Source organism: Aedes aegypti, chromosome 1, assembly GCF_002204515.2.
Source record: "Aedes aegypti strain LVP_AGWG chromosome 1, AaegL5.0 Primary Assembly, whole genome shotgun sequence".
NCBI lineage: Eukaryota > Metazoa > Arthropoda > Insecta > Diptera > Culicidae > Aedes > Aedes aegypti.
The window spans coordinates 10,322,405-10,344,854 of NC_035107.1; the positions used below are offsets into that span (position 1 = coordinate 10,322,405).

Consider the following 22,450-nt stretch of genomic DNA (forward strand, 5'->3'; position numbering starts at 1 on the left):
ACATTTGAAAAATTTCTGACGGCTTCAATTTCTGTGTGTAACGTGTTGTAACGGTTGCATGGATGAATCGATTAAATTAAATTAATTTCAGATAAAATAAACACATTTTCTTTGTACAAACGGTTTACGCAAGTGCGGAATAGTCGTATCTTTCCAAATGGCATGCGAATTGAGTTATTGGTCTTTCGATTTAAACTGGGAAATTCGCAGGAAAATGGCCAAGGGGGTCCAAAATATATTGGTTACCCTAACACTTGCCTGGGTAAGTTGTGTAAGCATCGCGTGGAGAGTGATTGCTTTCCCGGTGATTATCCAAACTCCACAATGGCGATCCTACCAGTTTTCTACTAATTTGTGGAAAGATACCTGGCATTTATTTCATTTTTTTTCAATGGGAGGAATCATCCTGTAGCATTGGAGCGGTACCACAGAAAATGACGACTTTTTTTCCCAAATTTCATTTTTATATTTTTTGATTTGGATGAAATTTTGCACATGATTTCTTTAAGCCCAAAAAATGACTCTAGCCTTACTTTTGAGAAGGGCCTAAGAAAAAAATCCGTTATAATTTTCAAAAAGAAATTAATTTCCACGGGCTGAAAGCCTCGTTAATAAAGACAATAATAATAATAATAATAATTCAAAAAACTATAACTTGGAAACGGTTTGTCCGATCAGTTTGATGTCTTCCGCAAAGTGTTAGGTTATTGTTGGGACTATCTGAAAAAAAATATACACTGTAAAAAAATTTTTTTTTTTATATTTCGAAAATAAAGCTTAAAAATCAATTTTCTCAAAAATCGTATTTTTGATTTTTTTTTTTATTTTTTTATATGTTAAAGTAAACAAAAAATGAAGTCTTTTGCACAGTGGGTCAAGATGGAGGAATTATGGACAAAAAAGTTATGATTTTTTAAAGAAAGGTGAATTTTTGAAAATGGTCATAATAAACTTTTCAAATGTTTTTGAACTCGATTTTATGAAAGTACGCTAAATTTACAACAAAAAAGGTATACAGGAAAATCAGGCTAACTTTTATCGTTTTTGATACAAAATTATGATATAATTTTCAATTTTCGGTCATTTTCGAATGTTTTTCGAGGCTCATAAGCCTAGAAATTTGTTCATGTCTAAAAGAGCAGATAATTCGGCCTAAAAACTGTAAACTCTTAACTAGCTCGGAAACTCATAAGTTTGACATGTGAAAATGCAACAGTAGATTGTTTTTTACGTTGATGTGAAAATTGCAATGACACAACTTCCTTAGAAAAAAAGTCATTAGAAGAAATGGATGAATGGATGTCGGTTCGCAAGTGAGGCAGCATGAATGCATCTTGTGTGCAATACTGGTTTACTCAGAGATGCCAATTAGTTTGCTGTGATCAATTCTATAGCTATACTGCTTCGCGTCAAAAAATGGGTTGATCAACGTGCGATGTTTGATTTATGACCAACTTCGCCGCGTCGTGACTCGCTTCGATATAGTGCGCATCTATGCCCTCCGCCGTGTGCATTATGCGCACTATTGAAAATCGACTTGCGACGCGACGAAGTTTGTCAAAAATCAAACTTCGCACGTTGGTTAACCCATTTTCGACGCGAAGCAGTACACGGAGAAAACAGAAAATACTAGTTTGCGTAGTTTTTATTGCATTCTCAATATATTCAGTTTTTATGCATTGCACAGCATTTTACTTTATACTTTCTAGTGCATATCTGAAATATATTTTTCACCGTGCATTTTGGGCTGCGTTGTTTACTCTCGGGACTTATCAAAATTTTGCTCTGTTTCAGTTAGCTGATTTCTTTCACAAAAAGCAATAATTAGGTATTTGTTGCTGAATTTGTCGGTTAATTTTAGTGATATTGGCAATTTGGAGCTTTTGATCTAGGTTGTGTACACACAGTGGCTTCTGGAGAAAACCTGATCGGTGGAAGATTGATGAATTCCAGAAAAGAATCAGTACGGATATCAGGAGTGACCTCAATGGAAACTTAAAAAATGTAAGTACTGTAAAACCGTTCCACAAACGCATGCATTCATTTAGTCTTTCTTAGTAGACTTCCTGTTGCCTTCCACCACATGACCGATCCATAACTTTTCCCGGAGCTGAGCTTGTCAGACAACCAGAGATGGCAAACGGATCTACGCCATAAGTTCGGCGGCAGTTTTTCCAGCATGATGACCACAGTTCCGGCAGTAACATAATAAGAACGAGTCCGCAACGGAAGACGGTTTTTCGACACAAAAACGAGCAAAACCTAGGAAGTGAAGGATTCATATTGCCAACTATGCTGCATTATTGTTTAGCACATTCAGTGCGGATACTTATATTTATGATAAAAAGAACAAAGCCGATGAACTTATTGCGAGAGGTTTAATAAACATGATGGAAAATTCGTTGAACTTGATTTGGTTATTTTTTTTTTTGTTTTGTTTTTACTGATTTTCAAAATAAAATGAAAATGGCGGCAGTATAGAAAACGTAATCGAATATGCATTTCGGTGAATAAATCCCTTTTATCCTTCAGTTAGTATAAATCGCAGATATGCAGTTCATGGGGTGAATAGACCAAATACACGGTTAAAAAAATATATACTAAAAAGCCTAAAAGCTATACTAAAAGCATATTTGGTCTATTCACCCCATGAACTGCATATCTGCGATTTATACTAACTGAAGGATAAAAGGGATTTATTCACCGAAATGCATATTCGATTACGTTTTCTATACTGCCGCCATTTTCATTTTATTTTGAAAATCAGTAAAAACAAAACAAAAAAAAAAATAACCAAATCAAGTTCAACGAATTTTCCATCATGTTTATTAAACCTCTCGCAATAAGTTCATCGGCTTTGTTCTTTTTATCATAAATATAAGTATCCGCACTGAATGTGCTAAACAATAATGCAGCATAGTTGGCAATATGAATCCTTCACTTCCTAGGTTTTGCTCGTTTTTGTGTCGAAAAACCGTCTTCCGTTGCGGACTCGTTCTTATTATGTTACTGCCGGAACTGTGGTCATCATGCTGGAAAAACTGCCGCCGAACTTATGGCGTAGATCCGTTTGCCATCTCTGGTTGTCTGACAAGCTCAGCTCCGGGAAAAGTTATGGATCGGTCATGTGGTGGAAGGCAACAGGAAGTCTACTAAGAAAGACTAAATGAATGCATGCGTTTGTGGAACGGTTTTACAGTACTTACATTTTTTAAGTTTCCATTGAGGTCACTCCTGATATCCGTACTGATTCTTTTCTGGAATTCATCAATCTTCAACCGATCAGGTTTTCTCCAGAAGCCACTGTGTGTACACAACCTAGATCAAAAGCTCCAAATTGCCAAAATCACTAAAATTAACCGACAAATTCAGCAACAAATACCTAATTATTGCTTTTTGTGAAAGAAATCAGCTAACTGAAACAGAGCAAAATTTTGATAAGTCCCGAGAGTAAACAACGCAGCCCAAAATGCACGGTGAAAAATATATTTCAGATATGCACTAGAAAGTATAAAGTAAAATGCTGTGCAATGCATAAAAACTGAATATATTGAGAATGCAATAAAAACTACGCAAACTAGTATTTTCTGTTTTCTCCGTGTATGCTTTTAGTATAGCTTTTAGGCTTTTTAGTATATATTTTTTAACCGTGTACACTCTCAAACGCAGTGAATTCTGTATCTCACACATATTTATCATAAATGGATAACAAGATTGCATGAAACCAATAACTATGGAATTATGAATTTATCGGCTTAGATTATCGATACTGGGAGATTCACTTCGTTTAGACAGTTGTTCAGCTTCTTGGTAAACGAGGGGTCCATTGATTTGAGCCAACAATCTTTTTTGATCATATTCATATTCTAATGATTGATAGAAATATATTTATTACTGAGATTTTGTTTGAATGATAACCAGATATCAGCGTGAATTGCTCACTTCCAACCTGCTTCAATAAAGAACCATTTCCCCCGATTCAGGAATCTATTTCACGCACCTTCCATTCGAAGAATCCTCACCGCATGAGCAATGTCGTCAAAGCGTAAATCACCGCCAAACAAACTATCAAACGCTGGATCCCCACCGGGATCGGGAGGAGGTGTTCAAATCGAGAAGAATAATTTCCGGAAAATCTCCCTCAAAAATGAAGACCTGATCAAGTCGTCCCCGGTGAAGGAACTGAACTGCGCCTTCGACGCCAGTTTCCTCTCGATGCAAAAGATGCAAGCCCAGATGGAACCGAAATACGTCAAGAACGAACACAGCGAATACATTATGAGCCATCATCATGCTCAACAGCAGCAACATCACCATGCCCACCATCAACAGCATCATCCTTTTGGGGGATTTGGAGCGGGCATTCCGGGTGGACTGCATCCGGGACTTGCCATGGACGGAGATTTCCACCATTTGCCATTTTTGAACGTTGCGAGCTACATTTTGAAGGGTTCGGACCCGCCGGTCATTGGCAAGCAAGATAACTACCACCTAGCGATGAACTTGGACAATTTGAACATCTCGAACAGTCAACAGCAGCAGGATCCGATGGCACAGCAGGCTGCGCCCAGAAAGGTTAACAACTTGATCCTGAACCATTTGAAATCGATCGTGGATAACTTTGATAGCTTGAATAATAATAATGTCAATGGTAAGGTTGATCGTTTAAAGTAGGCTTTGGGATTATGAATTGACGAATATGCTTCTGGAATTTCAGATAAAAATACAACTACTCCGCCACCAGTGGCCATTCCGCAGCAACAGTCAACTCTCGGTGCCAGTAAGAACTTAGCCATGGATGATTGTGGACCCGTACCTCAAACGGGCGGAATCCCCGTGATGAACAACCACAACTCCGAAAAACAGAACTACGAGGGTTTCCGTTCCCGGTTGGACGAACGCCTCAGCAATCTGCACCTCAGCAAGCGGGAAATCAATCTGATGCGGCTGAATCTCAGCCTACTGGATTTCCCGAACGAGATTCCACCGAGTTTGTTGAACAGTCGCCATAACAACTACGATCAACGTGGATCGCCGCATGGCGTAGATGATCCGAACTGTAGTTCGTCACAGAATAACATGAATATAAAATTGATAAAAAGGTTCGTTAATTTCCTCAGATAGTTCGATTGCATCCTTCATATCCTTCTTCTACTTTACAGAAGCTTCAAGGAGTCCCTGTACGAAAAGGAGAAGAACATCAACCGGCTGATCATGTACTTCACCATCTGGCGCGAGATGCTCCTGAAGGCGGAGTTTGTAAGGCTTAGGGGATGCCGCCGTAACAGCGCAGCGCCCGGAAGTGGATTAAAACAGCGCGATACCGCGAACAATGTGATACTATTGATAGTTCCTTGGCTTTGCAGATCTCAAAAAATTCTATGACGGCATACTAACCAATAATGGTTTTGTTTTTAATTTCAGCTCTGAAAATCAATTAACGCCGTTGCGCGCGTGATACTATCAAAGTCTGTGCGGATTCTAGGTGAATCGATCTGATATTTGTGTTTCAACATGTATTTGTTTTGTTTGAAGATTTTGGAAATGTTTTTTTTTATTCGTAATAGTAGTTTACGCAAAAAGTTTCAGAATGATGATTTTTACAGTATGAGTGTACATTTTTGTAATTTCTCATCGTAATAGGCTGTTTTCCATCACATCTATCTGTCATGAAACGGCCTACTTTCCTGCACTGAAGTATGCAGTGCGGGAATAGTCATTACGCAACTGAAATCAGTGCTGTAACGATTCATTACGCAACGATTTCTCATTGCGCAACTGTTTTGAGTTGCGTAATGAATAATCAAATTACAAATTAAGACCGGTGCTGTAAAAATCATCATTCTGCAACTTGTTCCGTAAACTACTATTGTCCAACGAGACAAGTTGGATAATTTCGACGAATGCTGTAAAAATTGAGTTCTGCAACGAGATGCGTACATTTTTTTTTTTTGAGATCACGTAGAAGACCACTTGAGGGAAGCAGCAATAACATGACGGAATGCATTTACCATTATTTTACAAGTTCTGAAAATTATTTTGTTAAATGGATCATAATCCAATTCAAAACAGTTGCGTAATAAAAAAGCGATGCGTAATAATCATTACAGTTGCGTTATGACTATTACCGTACTGCATAATTTGATGTAGGAAAGTAGGTTATTTCATGACAGACTGCCTTGATGAAAAACAGCCTATTACGATGAAAAAGTTCAAAAATTAGCTTTAGAGCATCAGAATTTTCAGTGCTTTATGACGTAATAGAAACCGACCAATGACGATAAAAAGTGCGTAACAGTATGTTTGCAATTTCTATTCGTAATAGGCGCATCAAAAATCATTATTCTGCAACTTGTTGCTTGAACTACTTCTTCACACCAAGGTGCAGAATTGCTAAAGCACATCGTAAATCCATTGGGCTGAAATTATTACCATAACTAGGAAATAATTTAAGCAACATGTTGTTTGTGCAAAATTCACAGCATTTTGATCTCTTACTTTAAAGTTATCGCAAATGTCCCATTTTGTAAAAAATGCTAAATTTTTCATTTTGAACTAGTTTTGAAACGAAAGGATTTAGAGCGATATACCCTTTGGCAAAAATGTTTGATTTAACAAGAGAAACATGTCTTCTTCTTCTTCTTTTTCTTCTTCTTGACATTAACGGCCTCACTGGGACAGAGCCGGCTTCTCAGCTAAGTGTTCTTATGAGCACTTCCACAGTTATTAACTGAGAGCTTTCTATGCCAAAGTTGTCATTTTCGCTTTCGTATATCGTTTGGCAAGTACGATGATATTCTATGCCCAGGGAAGTCAAGGAAATTTCCATTACGAAAACATTTCAGATCAATCGGAGCTCTAGGAGTCAAGATTCAAGTTTCTAGAATTGGCCATTTTGTATGAAGATCGGCAAAATGATCTTTTTTTACGCCGGTCACTGCAGGAAAATTACCACGATTGCTATAAAAATCGATTTCTGCGTACAACGTACGAAATTTTATCCATCTTCGCGGAAAGGCACTTGCGTACAATTTTTTTTTTTGTAATTGGGTTCTAAAATGTTTAATGAATTCTTGTTTTCATTATACGAATTATTCAATAATACGAAAGAGCATGTTCTTGCAACTACTTTAGCAATTTTTCTAACTCAAATAACGGCTATAACATTTTTAAACTTCAATTTTGAAAATGATTCCAAATATGAACCTTGACACTTGTGATCATGTTTGACATTCACAGTTTCGACAAAAATGTCACAGGGCATATAGTTTTAACACTGGGGTTGTACCTATCTGACATTTCAGCAGGGACACGGAAAACAAAATATACCCAAAATTTGAGTTTAAACCAAAGGGTGGGACAAAATCTCAAAAATCAAGAACAAATGTTTTTTGGACTTAAACAAATGAAAATCATTTAAAAATTGAGTAAACATGTGTTTTTGCCCTAAACTTAAGCGTTCGATACTAAAATTGGGACAGGGGTTTAGGACCCAATTGAGTCATTATGAAACTCAAATGAGTTACGTAGTGTGATGAACTCTTACAATGCTCTCGATTTGGCGCAGAAAAGTAGGTATTTTCATGAAGGATTGACGTAATAAAAACAAGCCTATTACGATAATAAATTGAGAAAAAGTGTTTTCTTGCAAATTTCTATCGTAATGTTTTCCACCTTGTTAAAGTATCGTAACTTTTCAATTTCTAAAAAGCGTTGTATAATGCGTCATTGTGAATATGGAAGCAGTTGCGTAATGGGATAGCTTTGCGTTATAAATCATAAGTCAACTTAAATCAGTTATGTAATGACATTCACTTAGGTGAGGGATAGAAGGACGTTCAATTTGCAATATGAATGATGTAAAACAGCCTGAGACAATTTCTTATGGTAATCGGCTGTTTTTTTTTTATCACGCCAATCTGTCAACAAAAAAACTACTTTCTTGAATCGAATTATGTGTTCATGATGCAACTGCTTTTGGGTGTGTTTTGACTTATTTCGCAAATCATAGTAGGATGCATTCACCATTATTTAACAATTACTCGAAAATTTGTAGTGTAATGATTTATCACGCAACCCAAAATAGTTGCGTGATAAGAAAGTGTTGCATAATAGTCATTATACAACTGGTTTCAGTTGCATAATGGCCATTACGAAACGCTTTTTCTTAACACAACAATTTCTTGAAATTGCATAATAATGGTGAACGCATCTCGCGTGGTGTCTGATATAGCCTCAACTGGCCTTCTACGAAATTACAAAAAAATATTGTACGCAATTGGTAACAGAACTTAATTTTGACAGCACTCGTCAAATCGTCATTCTGCAACTTATTGCATGAATTACCATTACAATCCCGTTGTGAACTTTATTTTTACAACAAGCTACACTCTTGGTTACCAATGGCTTTTAGGGCGAGATCACAAATTATGCGAGAATTAAAACAACACGCTGCTCGTTTTAACAAATAAATCGGGCCCCACGTTGGGCGCCATGTTACAATAAATAACTAAATAAATTAATTAAGACAATTGGGTCCTTAAGCCCTGTCCCAATTTTAGTATCAAACGCTTAAGTTTAGGGCAAAAACACATGTTTACTCAATTTTTAAATGATTTTCATTTGTTTAAGTCCAAAAAACATTTGTTTATGATTTTTGAGATTTTGTCCCACCCTTTGGTTTAAACTCAAATTTTGGGTATATTTTGTTTTCCGTGTCCCTGCTGAAATATCAGATAGGAACAACCCCAGTGTTAAAACTATATGCCCTGTGGCATTTTTGTCTGAACTGTGAATGTCAAACATGATCACAAGTGTCAAGGTTCATATTTGGAATCATTTTTAAAATTGAAGTTTAAAAATGTTATAGCCGTTATTTGAGTTAGAAAAATTGCTAAAGTAGTTGCAAGAACATGCTCTTTCGTATTATTAAATAAAAACAAGAATTCATTAAACATTTTAGGACCCAATTTTACAAATAACAGAACACATAATTGCATTTGTAACGTTCTCTTAGTTTCTAGTGTAGGCCTTTCCATGAGATTGAGACAGGTCCGTGTTTGCATTGGTTTACATCATTTGAAAACTGTCAAAGTGCTTCAAGGTTAGCAGATTTGAAACGTCTCGTGAAAAGGCCCATAGAATGTCATACTTTAAGCCATTCAGGATGACGAGGTTTCATTTCATTCGAGTCAATCCCGTAAGACTTGTTTTACTAAGCTTGATTACTTTTAGTCGACAGTGACACCAGGTGGTGAATTTGATCTAGGATTCCAACTCCTTAAGGGCACGTTTTGCTGAATCGACCCTTTTGAATTTTGAAATCGTATGTAGGGGAAGGGGTGGTAAAATGAACACCTTAAGGAAATCATCATGTTTCTGATATAAAAACGAAGAAGTTGTATAGTTCTATCGCACAACATCAAATATAGGGAAGTAATCTATAGCAGCGACATGGATTCAGACTAAAAAAGCTAAATTTTCACATATTTTCATCACTATCAAAAAGCGATGCAAATGTTCATTTTACCTGCACTATGTGGGTAAAATGAACAGCGGTTGGTGGTAAAATGAACATCAGGCAAAAAACGTGAGCAAAACAAATATTTCTGAAAGTTTTCATTGTCCCACCGAAAATACATCCATTAATGATTGTAACCCATTGGAAAAGAATTCTCAAAGTATCAGATTTGACATCATATCATAAAGATATTCACCTCACTGAAAAACTTCAAGTCTTCCGAGCTCAAAGTTACGTCAGTTCTAATTTTCAAACGTGGTTTTCTAAAATCTTAGTTTTCGTTGATATTTTCACTTCAATTGACCTCCGTATCAACTCGAACACTCAGATAAATGATCTAAATCATCCGTGCATGATAAAAATTCATCGAAATTTGTTTTTTCTCGGTAAAAGGAACGGTGTTCATTTTACCACCCCTGTTCATTTTAACACCACTTCCCCTAAAGGGTCGAAAAGCATTAAATGTACTAACATATATTGGCACGATATTATGACACACGACCTTTTTCGTCGGTGTATTTTTCCTTTTCTTCGATTTGTCGATTTTAACGGCGAAAACTGGTTTTTCACTTTTGACATTTGCTCCATTTTTACTTGGGCCTTAAGTTTTGCCTACCTCCAGGTAATTTGTCCTTGTTCTTTGAGAATTCTTTAAAGTGCATTTGAAGGTTTTATGTAATTGATATCATGTATCATTTGGTTATTTCACATAAATAAATACACACAATTACCATTTATTGTAACGAAAAATAATCGTAACGTGTTAGGTACTATCATCTTTAAAATATGAAGCTTGGATTGTATCCTAAAAACATGAAAATTACGGAATTATGTTTTTTTTCTTATTTTCATGATGTTCATTCTGTTTAGTACTTGAATTTCAATCGTTTTGCGAAAATATTGAATACTGTGAGAACATTACCATTTTTTTAAATTATAATTCCGAGAATTTTCACTACATCTTCACATTTCCTAAAATTTGGTACATAAAGACGTTTGGCATAATGGACATCTGGTATAATTACCCAGAGCACTTTTAATGGCCTTCCTGAGAAACTCTGGATGGTCTTCTAGAGTAACTCTAAATGGGCTTCAGGTAAAGTTCTGAATGGTATTCCAGAGAAGCTCAGAATGGTGTCCTGAAGGAGCTCTGGATGCTCTTCCAGGTCATCCAGGAGGCCATTCCGAGTTACTCCAGAAGACCATCCAAGGTTCCTCCAGAAGATCATTAAGAGGAACCGTGGATGGTCTTCTGGAGGAACTCCAGCTTTGGATGATCTTCCAGAAAAACTCTGAATGTTTCTAATCTATCAGTGTTCGAATAGTTTCTTCTCTGTTAGTATTCTTATGTCTTGCATTCTTAAGGTCGAATCTTTAAGCCTCAATTTTTAAAACCATGAGGTTATCAAGCTTTCAGGTCTTCAAATTTCCAAGCCTACGAGTCTTGAGATCGAAGTTTTAAAATCTTGCTTTTCTTATCTTCAAGTGCGTAAGTTTCGAGTTTCATGTCTCCAAGGATTCAAATTTTTAAATCTTCAGGTTTTCTTGTCTCTTAGGGTTCATGTGTTCAAATTCTGAAAATCTTCAACATCTCAAGCTATACTTTCTTCAAGTCTTCAAGTTGTCTAGTCTATAAGATCAAGTTTTTCTGTAATCTTGTCTCTAAGTCTGCCAGTCTTCTAGGATTCGATTCCTTTTTATTTTTAAATCATCAAGCCCAAGAGTCTTCTAGTTTTCCAATTTTGTAAATCTTAAAATCTTTAAATAGGGTCCTAAAGCCCTGTTCCAATTTTAGAATTTTAGCGTTTGGTACGCTTGGAAATAGGCCAGAAACACATGTTTACTCAATTTTCAAATTGGTTTTGGTCGGAATTAGTAAAAATAAAACATTTTTTTCTGGTTTTTGAGATTTTATCACACCCCTTGATTTAAACTCAAATTTTCGGTGTATTTTGTTCTCCGTGTCGCTTCCGAAATGTCAGATACAACCCCAGTGTTATCACTTTCTAAAAAGTGAAATCCCAGTGGAAATTTGTCGGCAGAGTGGGCGTTACACATGATGAATAGTGTCAAGGTTCAACCTTGGACCAATTTTTTAAATGTTATCTAATCAAAACAAGATTTTATCAACAATTAAGGAGCCTATTACTCTTACATACTCTTACGGACATTTTTTAAAAAAGGGCCTATCTAAAAATGGTATATCTAAAAGTGTCTAACTGGACATAAAAAGGTTTAATTGAAAATTTCCAACAAAATCAGATTCGCCTTTTCGTATATTTTTCATTTTTTCTAATATTTTTCAATATTAGGTCATTGTATTATGTTTTTCTCACATTATCGATCCCTGTTCCCATTTGAAGCGGACCATTGAGAAATTCTCAGTGCCAGTGCCAACTCAGTGCCATATTGATTATTCCTATTTCAAACCCCTTCACTTTTGTACTAGTTTCAAACTTATGTTCGACACTCAGCATAGTCTACGTGGCCCATAGCGTTTCAAATTTCAAATGAAACAATATCTCGTAAAAATAGCTCTCATTTGTGAGTCTTCAAACCTTTGGCCCTTTGATTGAACACGGTTTTAGTAAGGCTCTTTTAGAGTTTGTTATTTGTATTGATTATTGAAGTGGAGCTGTGTTTGATCCTTCGACCTTGACGCTTGCTCCTGCGAGGGCCGGCGTTCAGGGCAGGATCAAACATGTCGCTAATTGAACTTTAACACTTCACTTCACTTTTGTAAAAGAAACAATAAAATACTGAAAATCACTAGTAAGGCGAGCAAATACCTTTGAACTTTAATATGTTGCTTATTGTAGTGTCCGAAGGAAGGAACCGGCAAATACAAAGTTAGTGGCTCAATCAGCCGAATTGCAACAGGAGCAATTCTAGCGCAACTTCATCGCTCGAAACACTTTACAAGACTGACGTGTCATTCGTCTCTTCCCGTTTGCTTAGGTTTTTCTTGTTACTCAAACTATATGCCCTTCTGCTTAGTTTTTATCTTCTCTAGTACCCCTCTCAATCCCTACATTCTCCTCCTGATCTACTCTTATAATAAAAAGATCGTTTCTTCTATTTTTGTCGGGGGTGTTACTTTACCCTCTCGGGGGTGTTACTCTACCCTCTCGGGGGAATCACTTTACCCTCTCGGGGGAATTACTTTACCCTCTCATGGGAATTGCTTCACCCTCTCGGGGGTGTTACTTTACCCTCTCGGGGGAATTACTTTGCCCTCTCAGGAGAATTCATACATTGCCTTGACGTATTCCACTGTCGCTGTCATAATACTGTTTTCTGATTGTGTTCCTAGTCAGTTATTTACATTACGCTGTGTCGTTCATAAACATAAAATGAAGTAAAATCTTATCAAACATTTAAATTCACTCAAGCAACAAAACATATTTTAAGATACTTTTATCGTAACTCCATCACAGCAATCAGGCATAAAATCAACAATTAACACATGTCTTCCGTTTAGTGCCGAAAATATGACGACTCACCCTGAACGAAAATAAACAGCAATCAGCATCGACTCAAGTCGTTCTGTCTTCCGTTCCAGGCCGAGGCTTCAAATGTTTGGGAGCACACAATACACTTACCAACTGTGCCATTGTAGTGTCCGAAGGGAGGAACCGGCAAATACACAGTTAGTGGCTCAATCAGCCGAATTGCAACAGGAGCAATTCTAGCGCAACTTCATCGCTCGAAACACTTTACAAGACTGACGTGTCATTCGTCTCTTCCCGTTTGCTTAGGTTTTCCTTGTTACTCAAACTATATGCCCTTCTGCTTAGTTTTTATCTTCTCTAGTACCCCTCTCAATCCCTACACTTATCTTGACAGATAGGCCTATTTCGTCTGCGACTTACAGACTTCTTCAGTGTCGAGTGCTCAAACAAGCTTTGTGTAATCCAAGAAGCTCATGGATTCTAATGTCGTTTTCGTTTTTAGGAACTGGGTCGGTGATCAACACATAAACAAACAAACGTCAAACAAATTGTAGTCCGGTCGAACCTGAATCGGGTTGGGGTTGAAACTGTGATTCAGAACGGGTTGCGCCAGTTCCAACCTGGGTTCAAAAACGAATTCGACATAAGTATGACCCCGCACGTTTGGAATGTTACGAGAACATTCCAAATCTTTTGAGAATTCACCTGATTTTCCAGATACTCAGAATATATAAAAACTTTCCTAACGACTGGACTCGGAAAAAAATTAGACACACAAAAATGATCATCACAAATTTATTTTAAATCGGATACTTCTCAAAATTTCAGGGATTAAATAACTTTTGGTATGTTTTGGTATAATTTTAATTTTTTTAATTTTAAATTTTTGGTTAATTTTTTTCGTCCATGACAAGACAGCCTGGCTTGACTAGCCACTCACCACAGAACAGATAGCCATCTTAGAGCAAATAGCCATTTTCGGCTAGAGTACGAGGAAATACATAGAAGAGTAGGCGAATAAAACATTGTTTGCCCCAACGGGGTTTAGAGTGCAGGATATTGACGTGAATTTCGTCTAAAATGGTTTCCTTCGCTCGTATAATTTGTTTGACGTTATACAAACATTATTGATCTGCCATCACAGTAAGCCTTGCGGTAAAGCCTTGTACCTAAATCGGAACATTTGTCAACAAAGGCCCGAAACTTTAAGAATTAAAAATATAAACAGTTTTCCTCTGATTATTGGCTTTCACATCCTTTTGGATTGGAAAAGTGTAGAATAGTATGGCAACTGGTTACATGCTATATGTGCGACCGGAGTTTTTGATATGAACCAACAACTACCAACCTTCTTCAGCCCCTTGTGGCACGGTGAATGAATTTGTTATCGAAAAAAAAACGTTAAATTCAATCATGTGCACCTTTTTCTTCCATCGTGTAATGCTCAAGCATCAACCATTCAAGCATGAGCAATCATCAAACAAAATTTTGTTCGAATTAAAGCCAATTCTCATGGAAATCAATGAACGCATTTCAAATTGCATGTGCAGTGCAATGAAACACGCAGCGGCTCCTCCATCACGATCGCATTAACACTCTCTGGAAGGATGTGGTTAACATTATTCATTCATTCCTATGAGTTGAGTTTTCTTTATTGTTTTCCACCAAAGGTTTGCTATGATGTAAGTAAAGCAGAAAAAACAGCTGTCATTCTGTTGTGCAAGTTTTTAGACGAGAGCAAGATAGATTAATTTGTCGCGGTGTTATGTTATTTTATTTCATTGAAATAAATTAATACAATTTTACTTTGCACCGGCACCATTAGTTTGGAATGCATGAAAAAGATTTTTCTCCAAATCCTCAGACTCAGCGCCTGTCATGGCACGTTATATAGCGCATCAGATTTGCTATCCAGAGTACAATTGATGGCTGACTTTTGATTCATAGCCAGTGAGGAGAAACGATTACCTAATTCTGGTATTCTACCAGAGTGCATTCCCCGAAATAAAAAAAAATTAGTGCATTTGTTAGTTGTTGTTTCTGTAGTTTATTAAATGGAATTTATACTAATCGTTGGTAATTTATCTCCACGAATTTCTTAAAAAATGCGGGTCGAAGTGCGGTATTATATCGAACCGATTAGGCGTCTTAAGCTAAGTATGCTGTTTCGCTCAAGAAAAGTAAAGAAATTCCCTGACTGAATGGGTCGAAAAATTTCCTACTGGGAGCCCCCTTTGAAATGACTTTTTTTTCCTAAATTGCGTACTGGGATCAAAAATGTGATTTTCTAGGGAAGAATTTTTTTACACATCGAAATAGGCGATTCCTTTTCTTGTCAGTAGGAAACCAGCCCTTAGCCGCAATGTTGAGCGTGATATGAGCAATAAGCGTGGTGTAGATACCAAACTAATCCGATACTTCTAATATGATTTGTGGTTGTATCATAATGGTCGCCAACTCTAAAACTAACTCCACTTCATTGTTCTTTTTTTTCAGTTTGTACTGAATAATTATTGTTTGTATAACTGATATTAACATGGATGAACATGAGCCTTGTTAAGTAAACCAGCAGGCTGATCAAACGTCAAAATGTTTCGAGTCAAGAGACAATATAAGACAAAGTTTAGAATATAGTTTTTGGTGAATTTACGTACACTTGCTGACCCGACATCCCAAGTATCACTATATTAGCCGAATAACTACTCTACATATTCAAATAGGCGAATTAAAAATCAGAAGACCTGATGAAGAGAAGTTTTTTTTTTGTTCAAAATCCTCTGAATCTCAAAAAAAAAAAAAACTCTAGAGACTCTTCAACAAACACATCAAGCGTTTAGGTCACCTACCATTTGCTTTTTATTTTTCAAAATGTAAGTTTTAAAGAATTCTTCCTTTACTCTCTTTTTAGTCTGATCATCAAAGTAAAAAAAAAGACCCGGCAAAGTTGAGGAAATGTTATCGAAAACTATGTTCAAATTGTAAAATAACTTATTACACTCATTGTTGTACAAGAAAAACAAATTTCAAATCTGGCATATTGTGCGAAATTTGCATGGTATTATTTTCTTAATACATTACTACACCATTGTTAAGTTTGAAGGCTACTAGTGCTTCGTTTGACCTGAAGTTTTCATCACAGCTTGTAAATAACTTGACAATCGCTCAATGGAAATTAACAGTACTTCACAAAAAAACATTTTGAGTTATAACAAAACACAAATTAAGACGAAAATGGCAATAAATCCTCCTTTGAAAATATGATACATTTATTGATACTTACAAGTTTGTAAATAAAATTTTACTGCGAAATTGCTTGTTTTCAAAATATAACGGGAAGAAAGAAATGTATTTGCTAAATGTTTTATTTAACAACAATGTGTGTAAAAATAGTGAATTTTATTTCAGGAAAAATTCAAGTTATGTCTGAGCTACGATTAAAATTTCAAGTTAATCGGAGCACTAGAAGCCGATCATTGGCTTCCAAACTTGACCATTTTGTGTTTTATTAACCGTAATTTAAATTTCCGGAAAAAAAAATTCAGATTAAATTAAAGGTAATGATATTCCTGAAAGATCTAAAAAATGACTTTGACGAACATTTATGTCATTCGTATTTAAATTAAATTCTGTAAACTATTGTACGATCTTATTACTAAAACAGGGAGGAAATTCAAAACCATCTATCTTTAGACTTAGACTTAGACTAAATGAAAACATTCCACTTTTTCTGGAGATAACCTTTCTTTTACAACAACCTTGGAGTAGAGATCTCAAAAAATATTTAGACGAGTTTTCTTGTCTAATTCAGTACATTTTTCGAAAACTTTACAGTGTAAAAAGCTTGCCCGCCGCCACCAGGTGCGCTAGTGTTCGCGTTAATTTTGGCAGCTGTTTTTGTTGCCATCTTTCCCATCTGTTCTGTGCACTCACGGTACAGCTTCCGCGCACGCAATTTGGCCACCGTGTTTTGCTTGTCAGTCAGGTTTGGCGCCTTGTTGACCTTAAAAACACGTAGCTCAGCCCGCTTCGTGGTCTGCTGGACGAACCACTTCGACGAATTGACCTTTTTGGCCACGTCTCGGGTGGAAAGGTTCGGGTTATTCTCAAAGTACTGCCTTATCTTACGCGCCTTCTCTGGGTATTCCATTTTCGGCTTTCGGCTACATCCAGCGCGCCGCTCAATGGTCTTTGTCTCTTGGAACATCTTCACAACACGGAACACGTGGAATGCTGGTTTTCAAGCCTAACCAAGATTATCGATCACCGCGTCCAAGGTTTGCTGGCGTAGCTCTTCTTGTTTCGAATGCATCTTGACTACTTGACAGATCGCGATAAAATTTTGCACACATAAACAACACACTTTAAACTAGTATTACCCAAAATTAATTAATTTTCATCCACGCGATAAAAATTTATAACCCAAACGCATTTTTCCCGAGTCCAATCTTGAATGGTTTATGATTTAGTTACAAACGCTGTAATTTTATTTCATTCGTGCAAAATAATTATGGAAATGTTTCAAATGACCTTCGGGTACACCCCACTAAACATGCATATAAATCCGGAACCGACCATCGCACTGGGGTTCTCTGTACAGGCCACGAAACTTGAATAGTATTGTGATTTTGCGTCAAAATTTTATTGAAATTGGTTGGAAATTATGGAAATTAGAGCCAAAAGATCATGACAATTTTGTTATAAAGATAGGTCAGGGACGCAATGGTTAATATACTGAGAAATTCTTGAAAGGATTCACCATCCGTTAATCGTTATAGAGCTTTTAGACAAATTCTTGTAGAAATATCCAATAGCCCTCAGATATTATTTTTGGATTTTTTTGGATTATTTTTGGAATCCGGTATTTATCTGCAGAAATAAAAAAAAACAGCAGGTTCAGAGGAAATCAATCAACGTCTTCGAAGAAACCGATAGCTTCATTTAGCGAAATTTGATTTTTTTGTAGAGGGAATCCTGAAGAGACAAGAGAAAATTAAAAAGCTTCTTTATTGGAACCCTATAAATTCCTCCAGATAAATCTATTAGGTTTCATAGACTTTACAGAGGACCCAGCAGGTCCTTCCAGACAAAGCCAAAATATTTTTTTCTGGGGTACCAGGTAGATTCTTTCAAAACAATTCAGTAGATTCCTCTAAATCTAAGTGGTGAGTTCTGCGAGATGAGTTTTTGAGAAAAAGGAAAAGCGTCGGGGTTTATGAAAGATTCCTCATAATAATTTTCGAAGGATTATTTTAAAGGTTACCATACCATTTAGAAATTCGTTATATTTCTCCAATCAGTCTAAATTTTCCAGAACAGTCTTTCATAATGTTTGCGAATTCCTGGCACATATATAAATTGTATCAATTGTATCTTTCGGCTAATGTATTCAATAACCCGGATTATCCCCTAAACTTGATGAATTCTAATCTTATATTTTCCCCCTGCAACGCAACAGGCCGAGAACAAAAAGTACAAATTTAACAACACTTCCAAATCGAACCTGGACCCATCCGGGATTCCACCGCCAAGCTCAACCGTGGTCAGCACTCCGTCTCAGCATGCATCGCCGACGGCCACCGGTTCCGGAACCAACCTTAGGGCAACGCTTCAACCGAGCGTCACCCCGACAACTTCCGTTACTCCGCCGGACTGTGGCACTCCCCTCGGCGAGGACATCAACGACCCTACGGAGAACTGCATCCAACGCTATCGGAACGTTTTCCAGGCCATATCTGCTACCAAATCGGACGTTGGGAATCGCGTTATTCCGCGCAAGAACAGCCGGAAACGTCCAACGGGATATCCGGACGATTTGCTGCTCGGGAAGTCTTCACCGGTTGATCTACGGTCCGGACCGACGACTCCTTCGTATGAAATCGATTTCGACAACGGCAAAAAGGACGACCAAAGATACCTGAAGGAGGACGCCCCGATCAACTTGAGCAAGCGGAAGAACGATTTCCGGGAGAGTCCTTTACCGGAGCTGCACAACGGTAACAAACTACCGGCTAGTCTATTCAATCACTGCGATCCGGATGATCTGAGTCAACGGATGGACAGCGGAGGCGGACTCTCCTCCATGCTGGACAAAGAAGCCGAAAAGTATTTGCTCAAACCCAAGAGGGAACGCCTCGATCCGGAACCGAGTCTCTTCGATTACAAACCGGACGTGCTCAAGCCCAAGCTCAGTCTCTATCAATCTCCGAGTCCGCATCACAGCCCGGAGTCGGAAAAGCAACAGATGCTCAGCGATGCCGGATACGGATTACCGCAGCCATTCTTCATAAAAAATCCGGACGCCCACGGAAGTCCGATTCAACCGCCGGGACTTCCGGTGCCATTCAACAGTAGTGCCATGCTGGACAACATGAACCGACACCTGCTTCGACAGCAGCAGCAGATGAATGCCAGCGTTCCGACCGGAGGCGGCAGCAAGAAGGACAAGTCCGGTAACCAGATGGCCATGGATTTGAACGCTGCCGATTTGAACTCTTCACGGCGATCCGGATCGGATAAGAATCACATCAAGCGCCCTATGAATGCGTTCATGGTGTGGGCCAAAGACGAACGTCGGAAGATTCTCAAGGCCTGTCCGGACATGCACAACTCGAACATTTCCAAGATCCTGGGTGCTCGCTGGAAGGCGATGACCAACCTGGAGAAACAACCGTACTACGAAGAGCAGGCCAAGCTATCCAAGCAACACATGGAAAAGCATCCGGACTATCGGTACCGGCCACGTCCTAAGCGAACCTGCATCATCGACGGCAAGAAGATGCGCATCTCCGAGTACAAAGTGCTGATGAAGAGCCGACGGCAGGAGATACGGCAGTTCTGGACGCGGGACTACGACGGGTCGAGCGATCAGGGATATCCACCGGAGAAGCCCACCGGGAAGATCATCAAAAATGAGGCCATGTGAGACGAGGCTGGCTGGGAACCCTTGGGGCCCTTTGGGATGTGAATTATTGAATGTGGGAGGGGAGTTGTGAAGGAAGTTGGGGAAAAACGGAATTCTATTATTGGGGAAATAAATATTTGGAGGGAGAAATTGTGTGGAGTTCATTCAAAAGGTGAAAGAAAGCCTCAAATATGTCTGGAAGTCTAAAATCATTCTGTAAATATCAAATCTAAATGCAAATCCAATCCAAATCCAATCCAAATCCAATCCAAATCCAATCCAAATCCAATCCAAATCCAATCCAAATCCAATCCAATCCAAATCCAATCCAAATCCAATCCAAATCCAATCCAAATCCAATCCAAATCCAATCCAAATCCAATCCAATCCATCAAATCCAATCCAAATCCAATCCAAATCCAATCCAAATCCAATCCAAATCCAATCCAAATCCAATCCAAATCCAATCCAAATCCAATCCAAATCCAATCCAAATCCAATCCAAATCCAATCCAATCCATCCAAAATCCAATCCAAATCCAATCCAAATCCAATCCAAATCCAATCCAAATCCAATCCAAATCCAATCCAATCCAATCCAAATCCAATCCAAATCCAATCCAAATCCAATCCAAATCCAATCCAAATCCAATCCAAATCCAATCCAAATCCAATCCAAATCCAATCCAAATCCAATCCAAATCCAATCCAAATCCAATCCAAATCCAATCCAAATCCAATCCAAATCCAATCCAAATCCAATCCAAATCCAATCCAAATCCAATCCAAATCCAATCCAAATCCAATCCAAATCCAATCCAAATCCAATCCAAATCCAATCCAAATCCAAATCCAAATCCAATCCAAATCCAATCCAAATCCAATCCAAATCCAATCCAAATCCAATCCAAATCCAATCCAAATCCAATCCAAATCCAATCCAAATCCAATCCAAATCCAATCCAAATCCAATCCAAATCCAATCCAAATCCAATCCAAATCCAATCCAAATCCAATCCAAATCCAATCCAAAATCCAATCCAAATCCAATCCAAATCCAATCCAAATCCCAATCCAAATCCAATCCAAATCCAATCCAAATCCAATCCAAAATCCAATCCAATCCAATCCAATCCAAATCCAATCCAAAATCCAATCCAAATCCAATCCAAATCCAATCCAAATCCAATCCAAATCCAATCCAAATCCAATCCAAATCCAATCCAAATCCAATCCAAATCCAATCCAAATCCAATCCAATCCAATCCAAATCCAATCCAAATCCAATCCAAATCCAATCCAAATCCAATCCAAATCCAATCCAAATCCAATCCAAATCCAATCCAAATCCAATCCAAATCCAATCCAAATCCAATCCAAATCCAATCCAAAATCCAATCCAAATCCAATCCAAATCCAATCCAAATCCAAATCCAACCAAATCCAATCCAAATCCAATCCCAAATCCAATCCAAATCCAATCCCAAATCCAATCCAAATCCAATCCAAATCCAAAACCAAATCCAATCCAAATCCAAATCCAAATCCAATCCAAATCCAAATCCAATCCAAACGCAATCCAATCCAATCCAATCCAATCCAATCCAAATCCAAATCCATCCAATCCAAATCCAATCCAAATCCAATCCAAATCCAATCCAAATCCAATCCAATCCAATCAATCCATCCAAATCCAATCCAAATCCAATCCAAATCCAATCCAAATCACATCCAAATCCAATCAAATCCAATCCAAATCCAATCCAAATCCAATCCAAATCCAATCCAATCCAATCCAAATCCAATCCAAATCCAATCCAAATCCAATCCAAATCCAATCCAAATCCAATCCAAATCCAATCCAAATCCAATCCAAATCCAATCAAATCCAATCCAAATCCAAATCCAATCCAAATCCAATCCAAATCCAATCCAAATCCAATTCCAAATCCAATCCAAATCCAATCCAAATCCAATCCAAATCCAATCCAAATCCAAATCCAAATCCAATCCAAATCCCAATCCAATCCATCCAATCCAACATCCAATCCAATCATCCAAATCCAATCCAAATCCAATCCAAATCCAACCAGATCCAATCCAAATCCAATCCAAATCCAATCCAAATCCAATCCAAATCCAATCCAAATCCAATCCAAATCCAATCCAAATCCAATCCATCCAATCCAAATCCAACAATCCAATCCAAATCCAATCCAAATCCAATCCAAATCCAATCCAAATCCAATCCAAATCCAAATCCAAATCCAATCCAAATCCAATCCAAATCCAATCCAAATCCAATCCAAATCCAATCCAAATCCAATCCAAATCCAATCCAAATCCAATCCAATCCAATCCAAATCCAATCCACCAATCCAAATCCAATCCAATCCATCCAAATCCAATCCAAATCCAAATCCAATCCAAATCCAAATCCAATCCAAAATCCATCCAATCCAACAATCCAATCCAAATCCAATCCAAATCCAATCCAAATCCAATCCAAATCCAATCCAAATCCAATCCAAATCCAATCCAAAATCCAATCCAAATCCAATCCAAATCCAATCCAAA

At 37.7% G+C, this 22,450-nt stretch overlaps 1 protein-coding gene and 1 long non-coding RNA gene across 3 annotated transcripts in view; one reads left to right on the forward strand and one right to left on the reverse strand.

The window, feature by feature from the left end:
* LOC5579827 overlaps positions 1-20,023 on the forward strand; it is a 37,609-nt gene extending 17,586 nt beyond the window's left edge. Inside the window, exons 2-5 of the mRNA XM_001651008.2 lie at positions 3,984-4,651; positions 4,718-5,102; positions 5,163-5,259; positions 18,428-20,023. Of these exons, the coding sequence (XP_001651058.2) occupies positions 4,033-4,651; positions 4,718-5,102; positions 5,163-5,259; positions 18,428-19,894 (2,568 nt within the window). The 5' untranslated portion in view covers positions 3,984-4,032 and the 3' untranslated portion in view covers positions 19,895-20,023. The remainder of the gene's footprint in view (positions 1-3,983; positions 4,652-4,717; positions 5,103-5,162; positions 5,260-18,427) is intronic.
* LOC110674736 lies at positions 2,289-3,621 on the reverse strand. Of its 2 annotated transcripts, XR_002499148.1 has the most exons (3): positions 3,383-3,621; positions 3,207-3,318; positions 2,289-3,152 (listed from the first exon to the last, which is right to left on the reverse strand). It is a non-coding gene; the product is annotated as an uncharacterized LOC110674736 (long non-coding RNA). The 2 variants fall into 2 exon arrangements; XR_002499147.1 differs by having other exon boundaries at positions 3,207-3,619.
* Positions 20,024-22,450: the final 2,427 nt, after the last annotated feature.